Source organism: Zingiber officinale, chromosome 3A (assembly GCF_018446385.1).
Source record: "Zingiber officinale cultivar Zhangliang chromosome 3A, Zo_v1.1, whole genome shotgun sequence".
Classification (NCBI taxonomy): Eukaryota; Viridiplantae; Streptophyta; class Magnoliopsida; order Zingiberales; family Zingiberaceae; genus Zingiber; species Zingiber officinale.
The window spans coordinates 135,667,437-135,687,869 of record NC_055990.1 but is presented as its reverse complement, the minus strand read 5'-3'; the positions used below and the strand labels follow the sequence as shown (position 1 = coordinate 135,687,869).

General features: G+C 37.8%; 2 protein-coding genes and 1 long non-coding RNA gene across 3 annotated transcripts; all 3 read left to right on the top strand.

The window, feature by feature from the left end:
- Window positions 1-453: 453 nt before the first annotated feature.
- On the top strand, window positions 454-2,036 carry LOC122050688. Its single transcript, XM_042611575.1, has 2 exons — window positions 454-1,762; window positions 2,008-2,036. The coding sequence occupies exons 1-2, from the start codon at window positions 454-456 to the stop codon at window positions 2,034-2,036; spliced, it is 1,338 nt and encodes a 445-aa protein (XP_042467509.1).
- Window positions 2,037-4,564: 2,528 nt separating this feature from the next.
- On the top strand, window positions 4,565-5,610 carry LOC122050686. Its single transcript, XM_042611574.1, has 4 exons — window positions 4,565-4,597; window positions 4,806-4,898; window positions 4,974-5,096; window positions 5,185-5,610. The coding sequence occupies exons 2-4, from the start codon at window positions 4,860-4,862 to the stop codon at window positions 5,608-5,610; spliced, it is 588 nt and encodes a 195-aa protein (XP_042467508.1). The 5' UTR covers window positions 4,565-4,597; window positions 4,806-4,859.
- An 831-nt stretch (window positions 5,611-6,441) lies between these two features.
- LOC122054054 lies at window positions 6,442-8,009 on the top strand. Its single transcript, XR_006132542.1, has 3 exons — window positions 6,442-6,486; window positions 6,881-6,979; window positions 7,967-8,009. It is a non-coding gene; the product is annotated as an uncharacterized LOC122054054 (long non-coding RNA).
- Window positions 8,010-20,433: the final 12,424 nt, after the last annotated feature.

The window sequence follows — 20,433 nt, the reverse complement described above, 5'->3', positions numbered from 1 at the left end:
AGTGTTTGGAAATTCAACTGGTGACATGCTTTCGTTCTTTATATATCCACATATTGTACAAAATACGCATTATTTTTCTTCATGATGAGTAGAAAATATTGACAGCTGTTGGAATGACTATAAAATATGGAACTGTGCTCGATATGAATTTGACTACCTTTTTGCAGTCTTACTCTAACGTTTGCTTAACATATATGTAGTATCTTCAGGTTTTGATCAAAGAACACATTGAGCTAGCGATAAATAATTTTAGCACGATAATTCTGAAGAAGTTTCTTGGGATTCTGTTGTACTATAATGGATAAATCCTGGATTTACTTAGATAGGAGGTCCAAAGAGTATGAGGAGGGTGTGGAACAATTCATTAGAAGTTGTTTGCAGAATCCACATATCGACCCCAATTTAATTCATTGTCCTTGTTGCAAATGTATGAATCTTAAAAAGGGAGCGGTTATGTGGATTCGGGAGCATCTTTACTTCAATGGTTTCAGTAAAAATTATTTGAATTGGATTTGGCATGGTGAGGCTGCGGAGAAGGATAGATTAAATTCGAGTGTCAACCAAGAGCCAACTGATAATTGTCATGATGATTTTGAAACTGTTAATTTGTGTGAGGCAGCGTATGATAACCATACAGAAAATCCAGAAGCATTTATGAAGTTTTTGGAGGAAGCAGAGAAGCCACTGTATAAGGGATGCAAACGTTACACAAAGTTGAGTGCACTTGTAAAACTATACAATACCAAAGCAAGGCATGGGATGAGTGATGCTCTATTTTCAGATCTACTAGCAGATTTTGGGGACATGCTGCCAGATAACCACAATCTGCCATCGTCAATTTATGAAGCAAAGAAGACGTTGAGTTGTTTGGCTTTGAGTCATGAAAAGATTCATGCTTGTTCTAATGATTGCATCCTTTATAGGAAACAATATAAAGACTGCGTAAGCTACCCGAAATGTGGCTTATCAAGATGGAAGCTAACCAAGAAAAATGTTGAGAAGAAAGGTGTTCCTGCCAAAGTGGTTTGGTATTTCCCTCCCGTACCAAGATTTAAGCGCATGTTTAAATCTTTAGAAACTTCCAGAAATTTAACATGGCATGCAGATAGCACAAGAGTTGTTGGTCAGTTACGTCATCCGGTTGATTCACCGTCATGGAAATTGGTGGATCATATGTGGCCCGACTTTGGAAGTGAGGCAAGAAATATTCGCCTGGCACTTGCAGCCGATGGAATTAATCCTCACAGCAATCTTAGTAGTCGCTACAGTTGCTGGCCAATCATGCTGGCCACATATAATTTGCCTCCAGACATGTGCATGAAAAGGAAATTCATCATGCTAACGATGCTCATTTCAGGGCCGAAACAGCCTGGAAACGATATCGACGTCTACCTTGAGGTTCTGGTTGATGATTTGCAGCTCTTGTGGGAAGGAGTTGATGGAGTTTATGATGCTTATCGAAGGGAGGTTTTCACTCTTAAAGCAGTTCTTTTATGGACCTTCAACGACTTTCTTGCATATGGTAACCTTAGTGGATGTACTACACATGGTTATTACGCATGCCCAATATGTGGTGAGGATACTTATGCAAAGCACTTACCAAATGGGAAGAAAATGTCATTTGCTGGGCATAGACGATTCCTACCACGATTTCATCCATATCGGAGGCAAATAAAGGACTTTAATGGCATGGAGGAACTTGGTGAAGCAGGTAGGCCATTATATGGAATTAAGTTGTTTGACAAGCTTTCAGACATAACATGTGAGTTTGGAAAGAAAACAAGTGTGAAGGGGAAAATAAGGAAAAAAGCAAAGGAGAATATTGTGGAAGACATTGAAGAAGAAAAGTATGTTGGAGCTACAAATTTCAGTAAATGTTGGAAGAAGAAGTCAATTTTTTTCAATCTTCCATACTGGAAATACCTACATGTTAGGAATTGTCTCAATGTTATGCACATTGAGAAAAACGTTTTCGAGTCTCTGATTAATACTTTGATGAACATGAAGGGAAAAACCAAGGACAATGTGGCAGCTAGGTTGGACATGGTTTAGATGGGAATTAGGCCTCAATTGGCTCCTAAAATTGGTGAGAAAATAACATATCTACCTCCTGCAGCATGCTCATTCACAAAAAATGAGAGATTACAAGTATGTAGGTCATTAATGGATATAAAAGTTCCGGAAGGTTTCTCATCAAACATGAAGAATCTTGTCTGCATGGATGAGATGAAGCTGAGTAGCTTAAAATCACATGATTCTCATGTTATAATGCAGCACTTCCTGCCAATAGTCATACGTAATTCTCTGCCAAAATATGTTAGATATGCTGTCATAAGATTATGCTTCTTCTTCAAAGATATTTGTTGCAAGATTATCGATGTAACCAAGTTAGATAAGCTGCAATCTGACTTGATTGTTACACTCTGCTTATTGGAGCAGTATTTCCCCCCTTCTTTCTTCGATATCATGCTCCACTTAACAGTTCATCTTGTTCGTGAAGTCCAATTATGTGGACCAGTCTACTTCAGATGGATGTACCCATTTGAAAGATGCATGAAGGTGTTGAAAAGTTACGTAGGCAGTCGAAAATATCCAGAAGGTTGCATTGTTCGGAGATATGCAGCAGAAGAAGCAGTTGAATTTTGTTCAGAATATCTCAATGACCTTGATCCTATTGGGGTCCCTAAATCACTACGTGACCCAAACGCAAGCATTCCTGGATTCTCAGCAAGCAATTCATCAATCATCGTCCAACAAATTGATCTCCAACAAGCACACTTGACTGTTCTAGAAAATATAGAAGAAATATCTCCATACATTATGTAAGTGTACTGCATAACTAATAATTATATGTACTTGGCAGTCCATATGTATTCATGAAAATAAAACTTTAGAAGTAAAATTCTTCAGTGAACACAAATCCTTCTTGAAGACAATGTTTCCCAAGAAACAGAAAGATGCAAGGTGGATACAAGATGCTCATAATAAGTGGTTCATTGACTGGTTTCATGCAAATGTGTTGTAGAAGATGCTAACATACAATATTTGTTAATCATTGTTTTGATCACACTAATTAATAGGAATGCATGTCAGGTGGCTGCTGAAATCGATAGTTGCAATGGTGGAATGACATCGTCATTGAGATGGCTGGCCCATGGACCACGTGTGCGAGTCTTAAAGTGTGATAGCTATGTCATAAATGGCAATTTATACCAAACAAAAGAGTGGGATGATGAGAAAGTTTGTCAAAACAGTGGTGTTTCTCTACTTGCCAACACGATGCTTGTTTGTAGTGCCAAAGATAAGAATCCCGTGTTAGAGAATGTGACTTTTTATGGAGTTATTGAAGAGATATGGGAACTAGACTATCATCAATTTCAAGTTCCTCTTTTCAAGTGCGCATGGGTATCAAATGACAAAGGAATACAATACAATGATGAATGTGGCTTCACCTTAGTTAATCTGAACAAACGAGGCCACCAGAAGGATGAATTTGTGCTTGCAAGTCAAGTTAGACAAGTATTTTATGTTGCTGACCCACTGAACAAAGGGTGGTCAATAGTGCTTCAAGTTCCAAATAGATGTTACGAGGGAGAAGAGGATCTTTGGACCATAATTCCCGAAGCTCGACCAATTGATAATGTTGATATTCATTGTATTCCTACACATGAAGGATACTTTAGATCTTCTAAAGAGGGTTTCTTTGTAACAAACAAGAAAAAATGATGTTTTCCGCTTTTATGTCATCTGCATTAATATTTATTGTTTTTACTAGTATTATTTTTACTTGTTCGTATGTGTTAATGTTATTATTTGTATCACGTCTTCTTTTATTATAATTGTCACTGCAGACTTTATATACCGTTATCTCATCATTTATTTTCCTATATGCAGGGAAAAAAACAATGAGTCCTAAAAAACAGCGAAAAATAGCAAAATATGATGAGCCACGTGTAGTTGAGGACACCAAACTACACCAAGATGCTGATGGGTTAGCAGCTGCAGAGCTACGAGGAGAGACTGAAATAGAAGAACCTCCTATTACTGGGCAGAAGAAGACTCGGGGGCCTACATCAATGTGCAGACTTATTGCTGCTGCAAGATGGGGAAAAAAGTCGACGATTGAATATGATGACATAGGACGACCTGTGTACAATGAAAATAGGAAGGCACTACAATCTTTCATAGGCTCTATTGTTAGATCCATGGTGCCTATTAACATAAAGTCATGGCCCACTGTTCCAGAGAACATGAAACAGAAAGTGTGGGAAGAAATATCGGTGAGTATAATCCAATAATACACTTCCTTATGAGATTGCTTATGTTTTTTTTTCATTGTGATTTTTTCAATATACAAACTGATAGCAATTACTGCTGTGTGTTACAGAATGTCTTCGACTTAGCACCTCAAAGCGAGGCGGCAGTGATGAGTTCAGCAGGCCAGAAATGGAGAGACTTCAAAAACAAACTCAACAGTAGGTTTGTCTGGCCATATAGAGATAATCCTGAAAAACTGAGGTCACCACCGGAGCAGTATCAGATCCCATCTGCAATTTGAAAAGCTTTTGTTGATGAGAGGCTACATCCATCTTGGGAGGTACTTGATGATATTATCATGTTATATTTAAATTATTATATGCACCAAGATTTAAAACATTTAGGGCATTTAATTAACAAAATGAAGTTCTGTATATAATAAGTTTATGTACAGCAGGAATATATATAATAAGTTCATCATACTCCATCCTATTATTTTTAAATTCTAGCCATTCTTCTAAAAATTTACTTTTTTTTACGTGACATAGGTCACTCATGAAAAACAAAAGGAACGGGCGAGCAATTGCAAGTATCATCACAAAATGTCTCGCAAGGGATACATTGGATTGGAGACTGAATTGGTAATCCATGGAACATTATATTATCCTTTTCATGTAGTACGTCATGTTTTAAATGATTATTTTTTGGAATTGTAGAGGCAGAGAAAAATATTCAGGGAGGATGAGGAAGTTGATAGGTCATTCCTTTGGCGTAAGGCCCGCGAAGACAAATCCGGAAACATCACAAATACAGAGACTGCTGAAGTTGCTGAAAAAATTGTATTATTTTAGTTTTATTTCAAGTTCATTCATAATAAGTGAAAAAAGTGTCTTCATTGGATATTTAATGTTACCTCCATATTTGTAGGACGATTTGTTGGACAAAAAAAAGAGGGGAGAGTTCATATCTTCTGGAAGCAATGACGTATTAACTACTGCATTAGGGAGCCAAGAACCTTACGGAAGGGTTAGAGGTGTAGGGGGATTTGTGAAGCCCCAAGTCTACTTCAAAACTCCAAGGAAGAAGAGGGAGTTGGTGTCAAAGGCTTTGGCTGAAAACTTCAAAGAGCAAGCGGAGGAAACAAAGATTTTGAAAGCTGAAGTTGAAAAACTGAAGGCTCTTCTTGCTCGATTTATGCCAGAAACAAGTGATCGAGTTTCTGAACGTGTAGCATCTAACAAGTCATCGCACATGGCAGTTCAAATATTGGAAGATGATGTGGAAGTTTTTGAATGCGACAATTCATTCAATCAGGTTTTGTATTATATTTGGTACATTAAATTTGTTTCCTAGCTTCAGATATTAAAAGATAATATCTTATTGTTCAGGGGAAAAATGTCATTTGGCTTTGAAGAATAAGGGGAATGTGGTGGCATATGGCACGATAGTATCCGACGGAGGCCCAAATGTAATGCTGCACAATGCTCCACTTGGGGAAGGCAACTTAAAGGTGTCTGTTGATGTTGTTTTACAGGAGGAAGCAGAGCTTCCAATTCCACTTAAGTCGGGACCAACAGTAATGGTAGATGCTGTTGGAACTGTGGTTGGCTGGCCAAAAGAATTGGTGATATTTCCGACGACAAAGGTATTTTCAGTTCACTTTTCTGTTGCTATAGTTATATATTTTGCTACAATTATTTAAAATTACAGAAAAAGGAGAAACCTGCACCACCATTTACTATTTTGGAGGTTCCTGATGAGAAAAATAAATTCAAGGAAGTTGAAAGTGCTCTACCAATGTCATGCAAGTTTTTGTATTCTTTTGTTGTTAGACTGATGACTGAGGAGGAGACCATTCCTATCGAATTTGATGAAGCCATGTTTGGACGTAATGTGAGTACATCGTTGTTGAGAGAGGATATCATGCGCTGTATGGAAATGAGAGAGATAGGGTCGAGGCAAATTTTGGTTTACATGGGGTAAGTTATGTCTTATATACAATTCTTCTCTTTGCATGAGTTCATGTCTTAAGTAACCATGTTTTTTATTACTTGAATGCAGTTACTTGTACAAGTACTTGAAGGAAACAAACAGGGCTGAATATGTGTCGTTTGTGGATCCCAACAAAATACCAGCCGCTCAAGATGGCAGTACCTCTTCACAACACATTGCTAATTAGTTGAAAGCATCAAACGGAGACAGCATATGCCTTATCCCATACAACACTGGGTATATTTTTAATCCCTGCTCAATTCCTAATACATAGTAGCTTAGCTATATATTGACAATCGTGCAGGAACCACTGGATCTTGACTGTTATAAACGAGGACAAAGATACAATTTATTTGTTGGACTCAATGGGTAATAGGAACCGAGATAACGCTTGGAAAACTACAGTGTGCAAGTATGTTTTAGATTATGTAGATTATGAATAGATTGATTAGCAAATATGAAATGAAATAAGTTCTATTTTTACAATGTAGTAGAGTAGGACGTACCTTTGTATGAGGGGTAATCCAAAACGACCAACTTTCAAACAGTTGACGGTATGTCTTATTGAAAACATGCATTCCTGGTTCTTATATATTTGATTTTTCACTTTGCATTAACTTTGATTCATTAGGGTAATCTCAAACAACAAGGTTGTGTTGAATGTGGATATTGTGTCATGCGGTACATGAAGGAGATTGTTGAATGTGAGGATCTACAGTTGGAGAGGAAGGTGTGTGAATTTCTTCCATTTTGAACAGGAATGCACATACTGAATCAAATCGTTCACGCCCTGCTACTGCTTTCTTCTCATGCTTTGATATGGCTTCTTTCCTTCTTTTTTTTTCCTCGCCCTTAGATAACACCCTGTTTATGGTTTTATACAAAACTGTGTTATGCATAGTTCTATTAGTAGCTGGGGGAAATTAATAACTGATTTGGGCATGGTTACCTTATAGACCTAATAAACTATTAAATTTCTACTTGCCGATGATTGAGAATATAGAAGGCTGTCAAGGAACAACTATAATAGTCTTGCTATTAGCACTAATGTTATAAAATGCTTTTAATTAATACTAGTCATTTGCTAATAACAATGACAAAACCTTTCTAGACACGTGCTTAGTTTAAATCAAATCCAATAGAACCTTAGGCATCAAAATATAAATTGTATTATGAGTTGAAATTTAGATGTTTTAAGATGAGAGACAAGGGATCATAAGTCATACCTCGATATTGAACATTATTTATGACCAAGGTGGGTAGAATACTGACATCTCCACGAGAACCATGCCCAAGCTACCATAAGAAAATGTTCAGCATATCAGCTAGGCTACTTGAAAGATCCAGTTATCTGTCCACACCGCTAATTCAGTACTTTCGTGTTGTGTGATTATTGAGCAAGTCTCATTGTACAATTTTTTGCTTTTTTGTCATAGTGCATGTGAAATTGAGAATGCAATACATTAATTTAACTGAGCATCTAATCACCATGCGATTGGAACTACTAAAACTTAAGGTTCAAAAAACTGTTGGATCATTTTTATTGCACATTTGATGAAATGTTATTGTTACTATAAGAGTGCATATAACAATACATATTTATTTGTCTTATCATGCTTTTGTTAATTTAATTCATGATTTTTTGGTCAACTTACTGTGTTTTGATTTAGTGTTTTCAGTTACAAAACATAACATGATGGTTCTTTCTAAATTGCAGTTTGCAGGTTGTGTGAAGAACCAGTACTATACGCAGACACAATATGATGAAGTGAGAATTGAATGGAGTGAATTTGTATACTCGTATTTGAAGTGAATTGCAAGTTGTGTGAATGAACCACTACATGTTTTTGGTTTTTTATAGCTTATTTTGATCATATTTAGGGAGATTTGTTTTGTATAAACATATGCTAAAATCATGGCTTATTTTGATCAAGGCTTATGAAGTTACCTTTTGTGATGCTCAAAATTACTGAAGTCTAAAAATAATGAAGTAAAAAGAGAAAAAATACTTCACTTTATTCATAAAATCCGGAGTAAAATCTACTTATAACTTCGAAGCAATATAATTTGTTGCTGTAAAATAGTATCAACTACTTCGGTTATTACCAAAAATTTTGAAGTAGTATCTATCTATTACTTCGATCCAGAACGAAGCTAAATGTAATTTAATCGATAATTACTTTAGGAATTAACGATATATGACGAAGTAAAAGTAATCCATTTACTTCATTTTTAACCGAAGTTAAAGTAGGTATATTACTTCACAATAAATACTAAACGATGAAGTCGAAAAGGATTAATTACTTCGGTGTTTTTAAAAACCGACGAAGTTATATGCACTTTTTACTTCGTAATATGTCCGAACCCGACACCCAATACGACTTCATTTTTTCTGGGCCTACGACTTCGGAGTTTATCCGAAGTAAAATGAATCTTTTTACTACACGCGTGTCTACTTCGGTAAAAACAGGTCTTTTACTTCAGGTAATCAACGAAGTAAAAAGCCGTTTTTCACATAGTGGATCCTCTTGTGGCCGACCCTCTCTCTCTCTCTTTTCCCTTTACTCTCTTTTGCTCCTTTGTGGTGGTGGTGGCCGAAACTTAGAGAAGGAGGAGAAGCTCTTTGGGTGGTGTTCATCTTGGAGGATCGTCACCCACACGACGTCCAAGAGAAGGCGAGGAATATGACAGAAGATCTTGAGGTTATTAGCTTACGAAGAAGAGGTATAACTAGTAATTTTCTTCCGCATCATGCTAGTTATTTATCTTTGTATGAATTCCAAACACAAGAGGCATTAGATTCTAGTTTTTCAAATTTGTTATTCGAGTCTATGTGTTTTTTTGTTTTTCGAATTTATGATTCGATTATTCCTTTTGGTTAAACCTAGAGTTATATAAGGAAATTAAATATTAGTTTTCCTTAAAAGTCTTTGTCTAGGAAGTGGTGGTTGCTCCCATATCCAAGAAGGCCTAGTGCCTCGCCATGTTTAACCTGGAAGCCAATTTTGGAAATTAATATTTAATTGAATTTATAACATAGGTGGATTTGGACCAATAGTGTTAAGTTATGCTTGCGATCCAAGTCTAAACCATTAAGAACAGATAAGTTAAATTTGAAATCAATAATTTTAAGTTCCATTTGCAATTCCTAATTTAACTTCTAAAGAACACAATAGGTTGTTTAGGAAATGTTTGACACTTGTACAAAATTTTTATACAATGGAACCGGTACGATCTTCCTAGGACCAACCAACAGAAGACCCCAGCTCCAGGGCCTATTTCCATAAGGCTTCATTTTCTTGTTGTAGCCCCACGACGACTTGGGATACACGCATTACAACCACACGAGCCTATAGAGGGACATAGTTTAGCAGTACTTTACACACAAGGGCAAGACAACCAAAACTTACCGTGAATAACTATTGGAAAAAATCTATCTACCAAATTTAGCACTAGGCAATTCAACACCTTATCTGTCGCATCCTTCCAGGCCTCTGCTAATAAGCCCTTTAGCCACACTTCCACACAGACTGGTGGAGGATCCGAAATTGGGACGGGGTTAACACTTGGAGGGACGACACGTGGAAGACAAAGGTAGAGAAGAAATGAATTTTGGTCGGGAGAAGAAGATGACACTTCCCAGGGTGGGACGATGGGCGAAGTGGAGGGCCTAGTATGGATGGAAGTGGTGGAAGAAACACCCGCCCTAGAGGACTTTTCCCTTTGCTCTGAACTAGGGGGATGTGGGAGTGAAGCAACAAACCTAGGAGAGGTCAGAGTACTTCCTTGGGCTGGGGTAGATGCCCGAGCAGATGGACGAGTCAAAGATAGCCGCTCAGGCGAAGATTGTACTGAAGGGGTAACTGGGAGCCTCTTACATTGGAGGCATACAAGCCGTTCAGGGCCCTAGACCGGGATATCTACGAGGATGGTCGGGGCTCAACAACTGGCGCGATGCTACCTGCTTGGTCACGGGATGCTCCCTTGGAAGGGTCGGTTGGCTGGACCTCCTACTCGGACAAAATAACCTGACCTTGCCATTTTATTAGGTCTTTCTTCAGTTTCGAGGAGTTGACGATGTAGGCTCTAAACATGATGCCCTCTGCGTAACAAAGAAGAGACCTCAATCAGTGAGAACATAAGAGCTAAGTTACATAAGCTTACCGAGAGGAGCAGGAAGTGATGTGCAAATAAGACTCTGGCCAAAGGCGTGAAGAAGGCTCTCGCGTAGCAAAGGGGAGAAGGAATTGCACATCTATTAGCTTTTCCGAAGCAACAACACAGGTAGGCTCATGTTGGCGGTCCCCTAACTCAGAGGGAGAGGGGAGGTCCAACCGCCACACAGTCGGTCAAAGTATAGGATCAGGGGCTTGAATGAAAAAGAAATGAGATTTCCATTTCTTATTCGAGGAAGGTTTGTTTTTAAAGAATACTACCTTAGCTCAAGATTGAACCATGAAAACTCCGGATTTAGAGTTATTGAGGTAATAAAATGGTGAAAGAGGGGGGGGGCTAAGGGTATATTGTATAGGTAGTACACGATTACCATTATGCACATAGCGCAAAAGACATTATGAGCAAATTTAGATAGGGGGATGCAAAATACTAGCTTAGGTCCGAAAAGAACTGAGGAATAAAGAATCATAGATTAACATGAAGTTGATCCTTAAAAATGGTAACAAAGCTAGGAGGAGGATGGTGGGGGTGATATTTAGGGTCAGGAATGTTAAGAGAAAAGGTTTCAGGGATCTCCTGCCTCAACCTAGCCGACAAGAGGTCATAGCTATCAAAATTGGAACGGAAGGTGGCATACCAAGGGGCTAGGGTTTCTTGAGCCATAGTCAAGGAACAAAGAAAAGAGAAGGGCAAAGAAAAGAGTAAGGTTGGAAATAATCACCTACTGGAGGAGCTGCAGAAAAGGGGGTGCGGACAAGCGTAGGAGCTGGAGGTTGAAGAAGGCAGAGTACAAATGGGGTATACTCCACAGCAAAGGGGAGAAGGCAGAGTACAAATTAGGGTACGTTTGATTGGGAGTTATTCTTGATAACCTTGGTTATCCATCTAAGGTTATCAATGAAAATCCTATTTGATTTAGGTAATCGATGATTCCTGAGTAATGTTCTATGACAAACACATCAGCAAAATGGGCATGCAACCCAAAATCGAAAAACCTCAGAAAACTGAGGCTTTTCTTAATTCTAGGGTTAACAATTTTTTTACCTAAAATACCCTTAGATAAGAGAAAAATGTGAAAAAAAAACATAAAGGAAAAAAAGGAAAACATAAAAAAAATTAAAAACTTTAAAAAAAGGAAAAAACAGTAAAAATGTAAAATAAAAAATAAAAAAATGTATAAATAAAAAATAAAAAATACATAAAAAAATGTAAAGAAAACATAAAAAAAATGAAAGTACATAAAAACATAAAAATGGAAAAGTTAAAAAAATAAAAAAAACATTAAAAAAAACATAAAGAAAAGTAAAAAAATAAACAAAAGAAAAAAAAAAGTAAAGTAGGGTTGATTTTCTAATTGAGAGTAATGTAGTAAAATGTTAAATTAGATTATTCATTAAAACTTTCAAATAAATAAGTTTTTATTACATTACCTAAGTTGAACTAAACAATATTTGATTATGTTTTATTCCCTATAATCTTGGTTATGTAATTATATGGTAATCACATAACCAAGGTTATACATGATAACTTGAACCAAACACACCATTAGGGTTTTTAAATTAAGAGTCAGAGGATGCCCAAGAGTGTGAGCCGCAAGATCGAAACGGTCTTGTTGGGGACAATCGTCAGATCAGGGAAGGTAAATCACCATTGGGAGTCATGCAAAAGGCATGCGTCGACCATCATATTAGAATAAAGTTGGTGAGACACGTGACGCCCGTGAATAAAACGACATTTATGATGAAAGAGACAAGTAAATCATTACCCTGACACGCTATCACCGAAACCCTACCTCTCATTTAAAGCAACGGGCAAGCGCTCCTTTGAGAAAGGGGTTGCATAAAATAGCTTCGAGGAGAAGGCATTAGAACAGATGTCTAGTTAAGCAGCGAGACAACAGTAGGACTCTTGTCTAGTCAGTCGATTATGAGTCTCCTTCGACTAGACTTGAGGGGGAGACTTGTGATATGGTGCACCATAGATGACCCTGGTGATATTAGGAAGTCAATAGTCAGAGGGACGTGGAGGTCAAAAGTCAAGAGGAGATAGCAGTTCAAGCCAAGGAGTTCCTGGCCTAGTCCAAAAGGGAAACAGTGGTCAAGATCAGGAAATCCTTGTGGGGCTTGACTTTCCCACCTCAAAAAGCACGGCTCATGGGCATCGCCCCTAGTCTACTCCACGTCGGTTCCTTAACCGCTGGGCCACCAGGGCTAAGCCCCCTCGTCTCTCGTGGCCATCACCCTTAGTCTACTCCTGGTCAGTTCCTTAATCAGTCGGGCTACTATTAGGAAGCAACATTGTCAGGCAATCCTAACTGTTTATTAGAGAATAACTACTATCTGCCAGAGAATATTCCAACACTCAAACATGGGAGTAAGACGGAACCCTCCTCTACCCATGGGAGTTCATCGTACCTTATCCCTCATATGACATTTTTTGATATCCGATATTCTTTGATGTCTCATGATTACAGAAATTATAAGGGGCATTATAAAGAGGGAGGGTATCTCTATTGGCCAGGTATACACACATGCATGCATCTACTACTATTTATCTTCTTCTAGTTTCGCTTGGCTCTGGTTCTAACTTGAGTGTCGAAGTGTCTATGCTAGTGACCTTTTCCTTAAATTTTAGGGCTCTAACATTTTCGTGGGATCTATTTACATGTGTGTAGGGTCGCGGTACTCTCGGATAATGGTTCCTCCTTTGCCTCGCGTGAGGTTCTGAGGTAACTGGTAGATCCGCAGCCTCCGTCTTCTGAACATGATCACTTAGTTTTTTTTTTTTTTTGCAAGATTCATTTGAAGGGAAAGGCAATCTTCCAGGGTGTTTCAACCATGATTCGGCTCTCAATGTCAATGTAAGTCTTAAGATAAGGTAATATTCTCTTGCCCTTGTAATCAAGATATCAATTTTTACATAAGTTAAAAAATAAATTTAAAACACAATTCATACATGTCTGAATTTTCAAGAGGGCATTAGGCTGTTATTCTGAGAATCCAAAATGTTATGATTTTTTTTAATCAAAGTTTAATTTTTATGATTTAATTAATTTTATGCAAATGGCAGTTCATGACCCAACGATCCCAATAATAAATTTTTATCCTCTCTAAATTTTAAACCACGAGTTCATAGAAAATTAGGAATCTACTTACCACTCCATCATAGCCAGGACCCTAAAAATGTTATGATTGAACTTTCATGTGATCTGATAAGCAAATGGGGGTTCCTGTCCACTGGACATCGCCGGACAACAAGAAATTTTCGAGCGACGCGAGAGGATGAGGAGGCTTCAGCCTCCCCCGCCTGGACGCCGCCCACGGGGCTTGCTGCCAGTGCCGATGTATGCCCTATGGCGGTGAGTCTGTGCCGCTGCACTGTGCCTGTGTGGTTGTGCGCTTGTGCCACTGTGTGGTGCAGGTGCGGCTGTGCGTGTGTGATAATGAGCATTTTTATTTGTTATTTTGGCTCTTAGACTTAGCATTTTTACCTTCTTACATGCTTAATATTATATTTATATTATGTTTTGTGAGTATGATTTATTTTGGACTTAAATGTAAATTTTCTACAAATTGTGAAATTTAATCTCATGTTTTTATGTGATTTTATAGGAAATCTAAAGAGTCATGGATTAGAGTCGAGCCAGATCAAATTTGGCTTGATTTGGAGGCCAAATGAGGAAGATTAAGCTGAATTAATGTGGACCGTTGATCAAGATCCAGTGAAATCCTACCCCTTCATTCAAATCTAAGTGATCCAACCCTTCATCCTGATTTAAAGTGATCTGGACCGTTGATCGAGATCAAAGCATCCAAGGATTCATCTAAGAAGTGGAGCTCCAATTCAAATTTGATCTAAAAGCCTACTCTTCAAATTCAATCTTCAAGCACAATCTAAAAGCCAATTCATTAACCCAATTTCAATCCTTATTGATTATTGGATCCGGATCTCACTTAAATCTCTCAACCTTTCCTTAACCCAAACCTGATACGTTGAGAAACCCTCTCCCTATCCTCTTCATTCACGCACGGCACAGTCTCTTCTCCGGGCTCGCGGAGACCTCCAGCACTTCCCTTATTCTTCTTCCTTTCTCCGGCTGGCGTCCTCTCTTCCTCTCTTCCCCGCCGCCGGCCGACCAACCACAGAACTCCTTTTTCTCTCAGTTCCAGCGTCGACGACAGCGAGCACAAGTGGCAGCAGCAGCGAGCTTCGACAGCGATTCCGGTCATCCACCTCACCGGAGGGGTTCTCCGGTGTGTCCTTCACCTTCCGGCATCCTTCAGACCTCTCCTCTCCTTCTGGGGTTCGGACGGACAGGGGACGAAGAGGGTGGCGGCAGTCCATCTCCATATCTCCGGTGGCAATCCGATTATCTCCAGTTTATCAGCAAGCTCCTGGGACTTCTCTGCTTCCAGCGGGTTGCAAAGGGCAGGGAGGTCTTCTCAGCGAGCTCCAGCAGAGCACTGATCGACACCACCATCATTTCCAGTGGCCACGACCATTTCCAGCCATTTCCAGCGGAGGGTCTCTGTTGGAAGATCCGTATTCTATCGTTGGCAAAGTTTGCAGCAGTTCAGCATCTTCGCTGCTGTCCACCGGCTTTGGGGGTTCCGAGCTAGGTCTTTCGTGTGACGACGAAGGATAGTTGTTGGAATCGGTAGATGAAGTGTGAATTGTGGTTGGAATTCCTAGTTTATTTCATATTCATAACTTAGTTTAATTCTGTTCATTGCTTAAGTTTGCTTGTGTTGAAGTTCTTTCATTGAATGCTTGTATTGAATATGACTTTTCATGTTTGAATTGCACTTACTACGCTTAATTAGTTTCACACATATCATGTGTTCGATGAATTGCTTCAACCAATAGTTAGGTTTAATTTGATACATTTCAATTTGTTTAATTCTAGTTTTGACTTTTTCTTTCAATTTCGTTAAGTTCTAGTTTTGATTGAATGCAATTAGGATAGATTAGCTTAGGTTTCATTACATGCTTTAGGTTTCATTCTATGTTTTACTTCATGTTGTCTTTCAATTTCTACAATTGTAATTTAGGTTAGGTTAGCTTTCTTTTACTTGCATTGTCTTTTATTTACTAGATTAGGTTTCATTTAATGCTTTGATATTTCTTTCCTTAGTATAATTGTGTTGATAGTTAATCCATAGCGTAGTGTGACAATGCGTTGTGGATTAATTATTCGCACTTAGTTAGATTGCATTCTGCATTAGAGTAATTTTTTACTTGTCTTGCTTTTAATTTGTTAGATTTTGAATCAAAATCCAAACCCCCATTTCCATATTGAAAACCCCCCAAAAATAGAAATAACATACGATCCTAAGTTTATCATCCTATCATTACTTTCGTTGGCGGACGACCCGAGTCATTCATATGCTACATTAGCGTATGAGGGGTTTGGTACTTTATTATTTGATGCCCAATTCGCGACAAATTGGGTCGTAATCATATTGGCGTCGTTGCCAGGGAGAAGTAGCGGTGTTTGGTAGTCTTAGGATTGTTTCTCTATTTTCTCTTTTTTCTTGTTTCTATTTTTTGTGGTTGCAAAAATTCAAAAACATTATTAGGGTTTAATTATTTGATCTCTTGTATGCACACATTCTATCTTGTCTATTTCCTATGTCTTTTGATTGTATTTGCATGAGTGTTTCAGGTAAGACCAGGAAATCTCTTGTGTGTTATTAGTAGTTTCAGTGTGTTCAGAATCTAAGATTTGATGAGCAACATGAAGAACACTGAAAAGACTCTCAGAGAGCTTTGGGCACCAGACTTGTCAGTTGATTCATTCTGCATTCAATATTCTGATTTAGAGGCGGACTTCGAGTTATGGACTATTGTACATTTATTACCGAAGTTTTATGGACTTTCTGGTGAAGATCCTAACAGACATCTGCATGATTTGGAGATGATTTGTTCTTCATGGAACCCACTTGGCATATCAGAAGAAGATGTTAGACTTAGAGCATTTTCATTTTCAGTAGTAGATTCAGCAAAAGATTGGTTGTATTGTCTTCCACCCAACTCTATCACCAGCTGGATCGAGATGAAGAAATTATTTCTGGCGAGGTTCTTTCCTGCTTCTAGGATTGTAAATATTCGAATGAGTATTTGTGGAATCCACCAATTCACAGGAGAACCGTTTCAAGATTATTGGGATAGATTTAAAGGACTTGTTGCTAGTTGCCCTCAGCACCAGATAAGCGATCAACTACTGATTATGTACTTCTATGAGGGATTATGTCCCATGGACAGGAGTATGGTTGATGCAGCTAGTGGAGGGGTTCTAGTTAACAAGACATCTACTTAGGCCAAAGAACTTATCGAGATTATGTCTTCAAATTATCAGCAGTATGAGACTACACTAGTGATTGCTAAAGATGTTCATTCCTTTGCTAGTGTATTCCCGACCAGGATCCAGTATCACCAGCCTGATTCTCAGTATTATCAGACTCATCAACAAGACAGCTATAATTCATTGGTAGGATTCGGGTATGGGAACACACGACAAGGAAATTCTAAGTGGTCCCAGCATTATCAGCCTTACTTTTAGCACCATCAGCCTGAGCAACATTGTAAGGAGTAGTTACAATAATTTTTGCAACAACAAGAAACACAATTCAAGCCAAGAACACATTCATCGACACAGTTACAGTTGCATTCAGATCAACCTACCACATCAATTTCTAAGGAGATGGATTGTAGAGTTTGTGATATTCCTGACTTTTATTCTGCTTCTCTACATGACTCTTCTAATTTTTTGTATCGTGATGTTGTAGTTGATTCTGATTATGTTGTTGTAGATGATATTGTTGTTCAGATGTTCTTGATGTTGCAGGTGATATTGATGATGATGGAAGTGTAGGGGAGACCCAAGAATCACTTCCAATGATTATTCTACCACCGGTTGAGCCTTTTATTGTACCTAGTGACGATGGAAGTGTAGGGACGTCTCAAGAATCACTTCCGTTGATTGAACCTGATCCAGAGCCAGTACCTTTACCTGATCGAGATGATGCCACATTCACTATACTAGAGCCTCCAGGTATCTTTCAGTATGGTAAGGATGAGATTTCTTCTGAATTTTTAGGAAATACCATGGATGTAGTTCATTTTGATTGTAGTGGATGTGACATATCTTTTAATTCATGCTCTGTTGATTTTGATATTGTTTCTAGTCCTTCTCACACAGCATGCGTGCAGGAAATGCATCCTTTTCTTTTTAGTGTACAAGATTTCTTCAGACATTTCATTTGCAGTCAATCATGTAAGGATGCAGTCTACCATTTGAAGAAAGCCCTAACACTTTATGCAATAACGAAGCTTCTGGAGTGGACACTCCAACTGAACCGTCTTCGGCCACCGGAGAAAATTTTTAAGGAGACGATGTTGAAGGGAGAGAACCTCACTTCACCTACATTCATTCCACTTCCAGATTGGCTTCTGGAACTGAATCGACTCCGACAGCCAGAAATTCAGGGGAGTATGTTCCATTTTATTTCCTTTTTCTCTTTTTGCTTGTATATATGTCTTTACTTTCTTTGCTTTGTTTGCATTGTTTGTTTTGGCTTGATAGTTTATTTTTAGTTTATCTAGTCGAGTTTTCGTAATAAATTTCCTATGCATTCTTTTTATCATCTTAGAAATTGTGAAAGCTAGTTAAATTTGATTGTCGAATTTGATGATTTATTGTCATAATTGGATTCTTGGATTGCATGTGATTACAATTTGATGATGGATTCTATGTTGGTAGATTGAGATAATAATTTTTGATATACCTAGTGAGGATATTTTTGAGCCTATTATTCCTATTGATGTGTGATGCACTTGTGGTTAATGTTACTCTAGAACTTGTTTAATTCTTTCAAGACCAGATTATCATAGATTTGCATGATTTTTATGAAGGCTATCTCACTTCCTTTTATTCATTCCTTTTGTTATCACATGTTGTGTGAATAATTCCCTTATCTTTGAACATTTCATTCTTTTCTCTCTTCCATTTATTTCCCTCTATTCTTCTTTTTGGATGTGGAATCTTGGATGTTACATGATGAGTGTTTTGCCCGAGACGGACAAAAATTTAAGTGTGGGGGTGAGAGAAATAGCTTAGTAGAATATAGGGGAAGCATAGGTAAACCATGCTTGATCACCATAGGTAAACCATGCTTTGTATCTTTTTATTTGAGTTATTGATGATGTTGTATAGTGATGCACAACATGTTGAAAAAAAAAAGTTGGAAAAAAACAAAAAAAAAGAGTGAAATCAGAAAAAAAAATAGTAAAGGAAAAAAAAAAGGAAAAAAATGCTTTTGACATGTTGTGCTATTTTATATTCATTTGTGATAGAATTTTTGTGAGTGATAATTTTTACTTTAGCGATATTGAGGTATTATCATATATCATGTGTAAATTTTTAGTGTGAAATGCTAGAGTAGGAGTTGTTCACATTTTTATTGTATTGGTGAAAGGTGGTAGAACTTTTTATTTGTGATAATCTTTATTGTAGCAAAATTTAGATTTTTATTGTATATCATGGGTAGGTGTTTATTGTAAAAGCTATAGTGGAGGTTGTTCACATTGTTTATTGAGTTTGTAAAAAGTTAGTTTGGAAGTTTATATGAGATATCTTTTTGGACATTATTTTCTTGTACTCAGCTATGTAGCATTCTAATATATCCATGTCTTCCACCATTACCTTGCTTTATCATCCTTATTTCTTTCTTACACTATAATTTGCTTGATTCATGTTTCCCTTACATTTCAAATAATGTCTTCATTATTTTATTGTGCACTCTTATGTATGTAGTGGTGGAGATTAGAAGCAAAGCAAGCATATGGTAGTGCATAAATCATGAGTAGTTTGAGTGAGCTCACTATTACATGTATATGAGAGGAGAGCCACCATTACTTACCTTGTGAGGTTATTTCGTTATCATTTTCAGTTTATCTATTATGGATTGAAGTTATCATATTTGTTAATTAATGTATGAATTGAATTCATGATTACTTGGGTCATTTGAATTGGGCAATCCAAGGTAACTCTCTTTTAACTATTTTCTATGTATGATTAAGAATTGTTATAGGAATGCATTTTACTTATCTTTGTTGTTTTATTTACTTTCTTGAGACGAGTAAGAATAAGTGTGGGAGAATTGATAATGAGCATTTTTATTGATTATTTTGATTCTTAGACTTAGCATTTTTATCTTCTCACATGCTTAATATTATATTTATGTTATGTTTTGTGAGTATAATTTATTTTGGACTTAAATGTAAATTTTCTACAAATTGTGGAATTTAATCTCATGTTTTTATGTGAGTTTGTAGGAAATCTAAAGAGCCATGGATTAGGGTCGAGCCGGATCAAATTTGACTTGATTTGGAGGTCAAATAAGGAAGATCAAGCTGAATTAATGTGGACCGTTGATCAAGATCCAGTAAGATCCTGCCCCTTCATTCAGAACTAAGTGATCCAGTCCTTCATCCTGATTTAAAGTGATCTGGACCGTTGATCGAGATCAAAACATCCAAGGGTTCATCGAAAAAGTAGAACTCCAATTCAAATTTGATCTAAAAGCCTACTCTTCAAATCCAATCTTCAAGCCCAATCTAAAAGCTAATTCATTAACCCAATTTCAATCATTATTGATTATTGGATCCGGATCTCACTTAAATCTCTCAACCTTTCCTTAACCCAAACCCGATCCGTTGAGAAACCCTCTCCCTATTCTCTTCATTCACGCACGGCACAGTATCTTCTCCTTTCTCGCGTTTTCTAATCGCGAGGATTAGGGCTCGCGGAGACCTCCAGCACTTCCCTTATTCTTCTTCCTTTCTCCGGCTGGCGTCCTCTCTTCCTCTCTTCCCCGCCGCCGGCCGACCAACCACAGAACTCCTTTTTCTCTCAGTTCCAGCGTCGACGACAGCGAGCAGAAGTGGCAGCAGCAGCGAGCTTCGACAGCGATTCCGGTCATCCACCTCACCGGAGGGGTTCTCCGG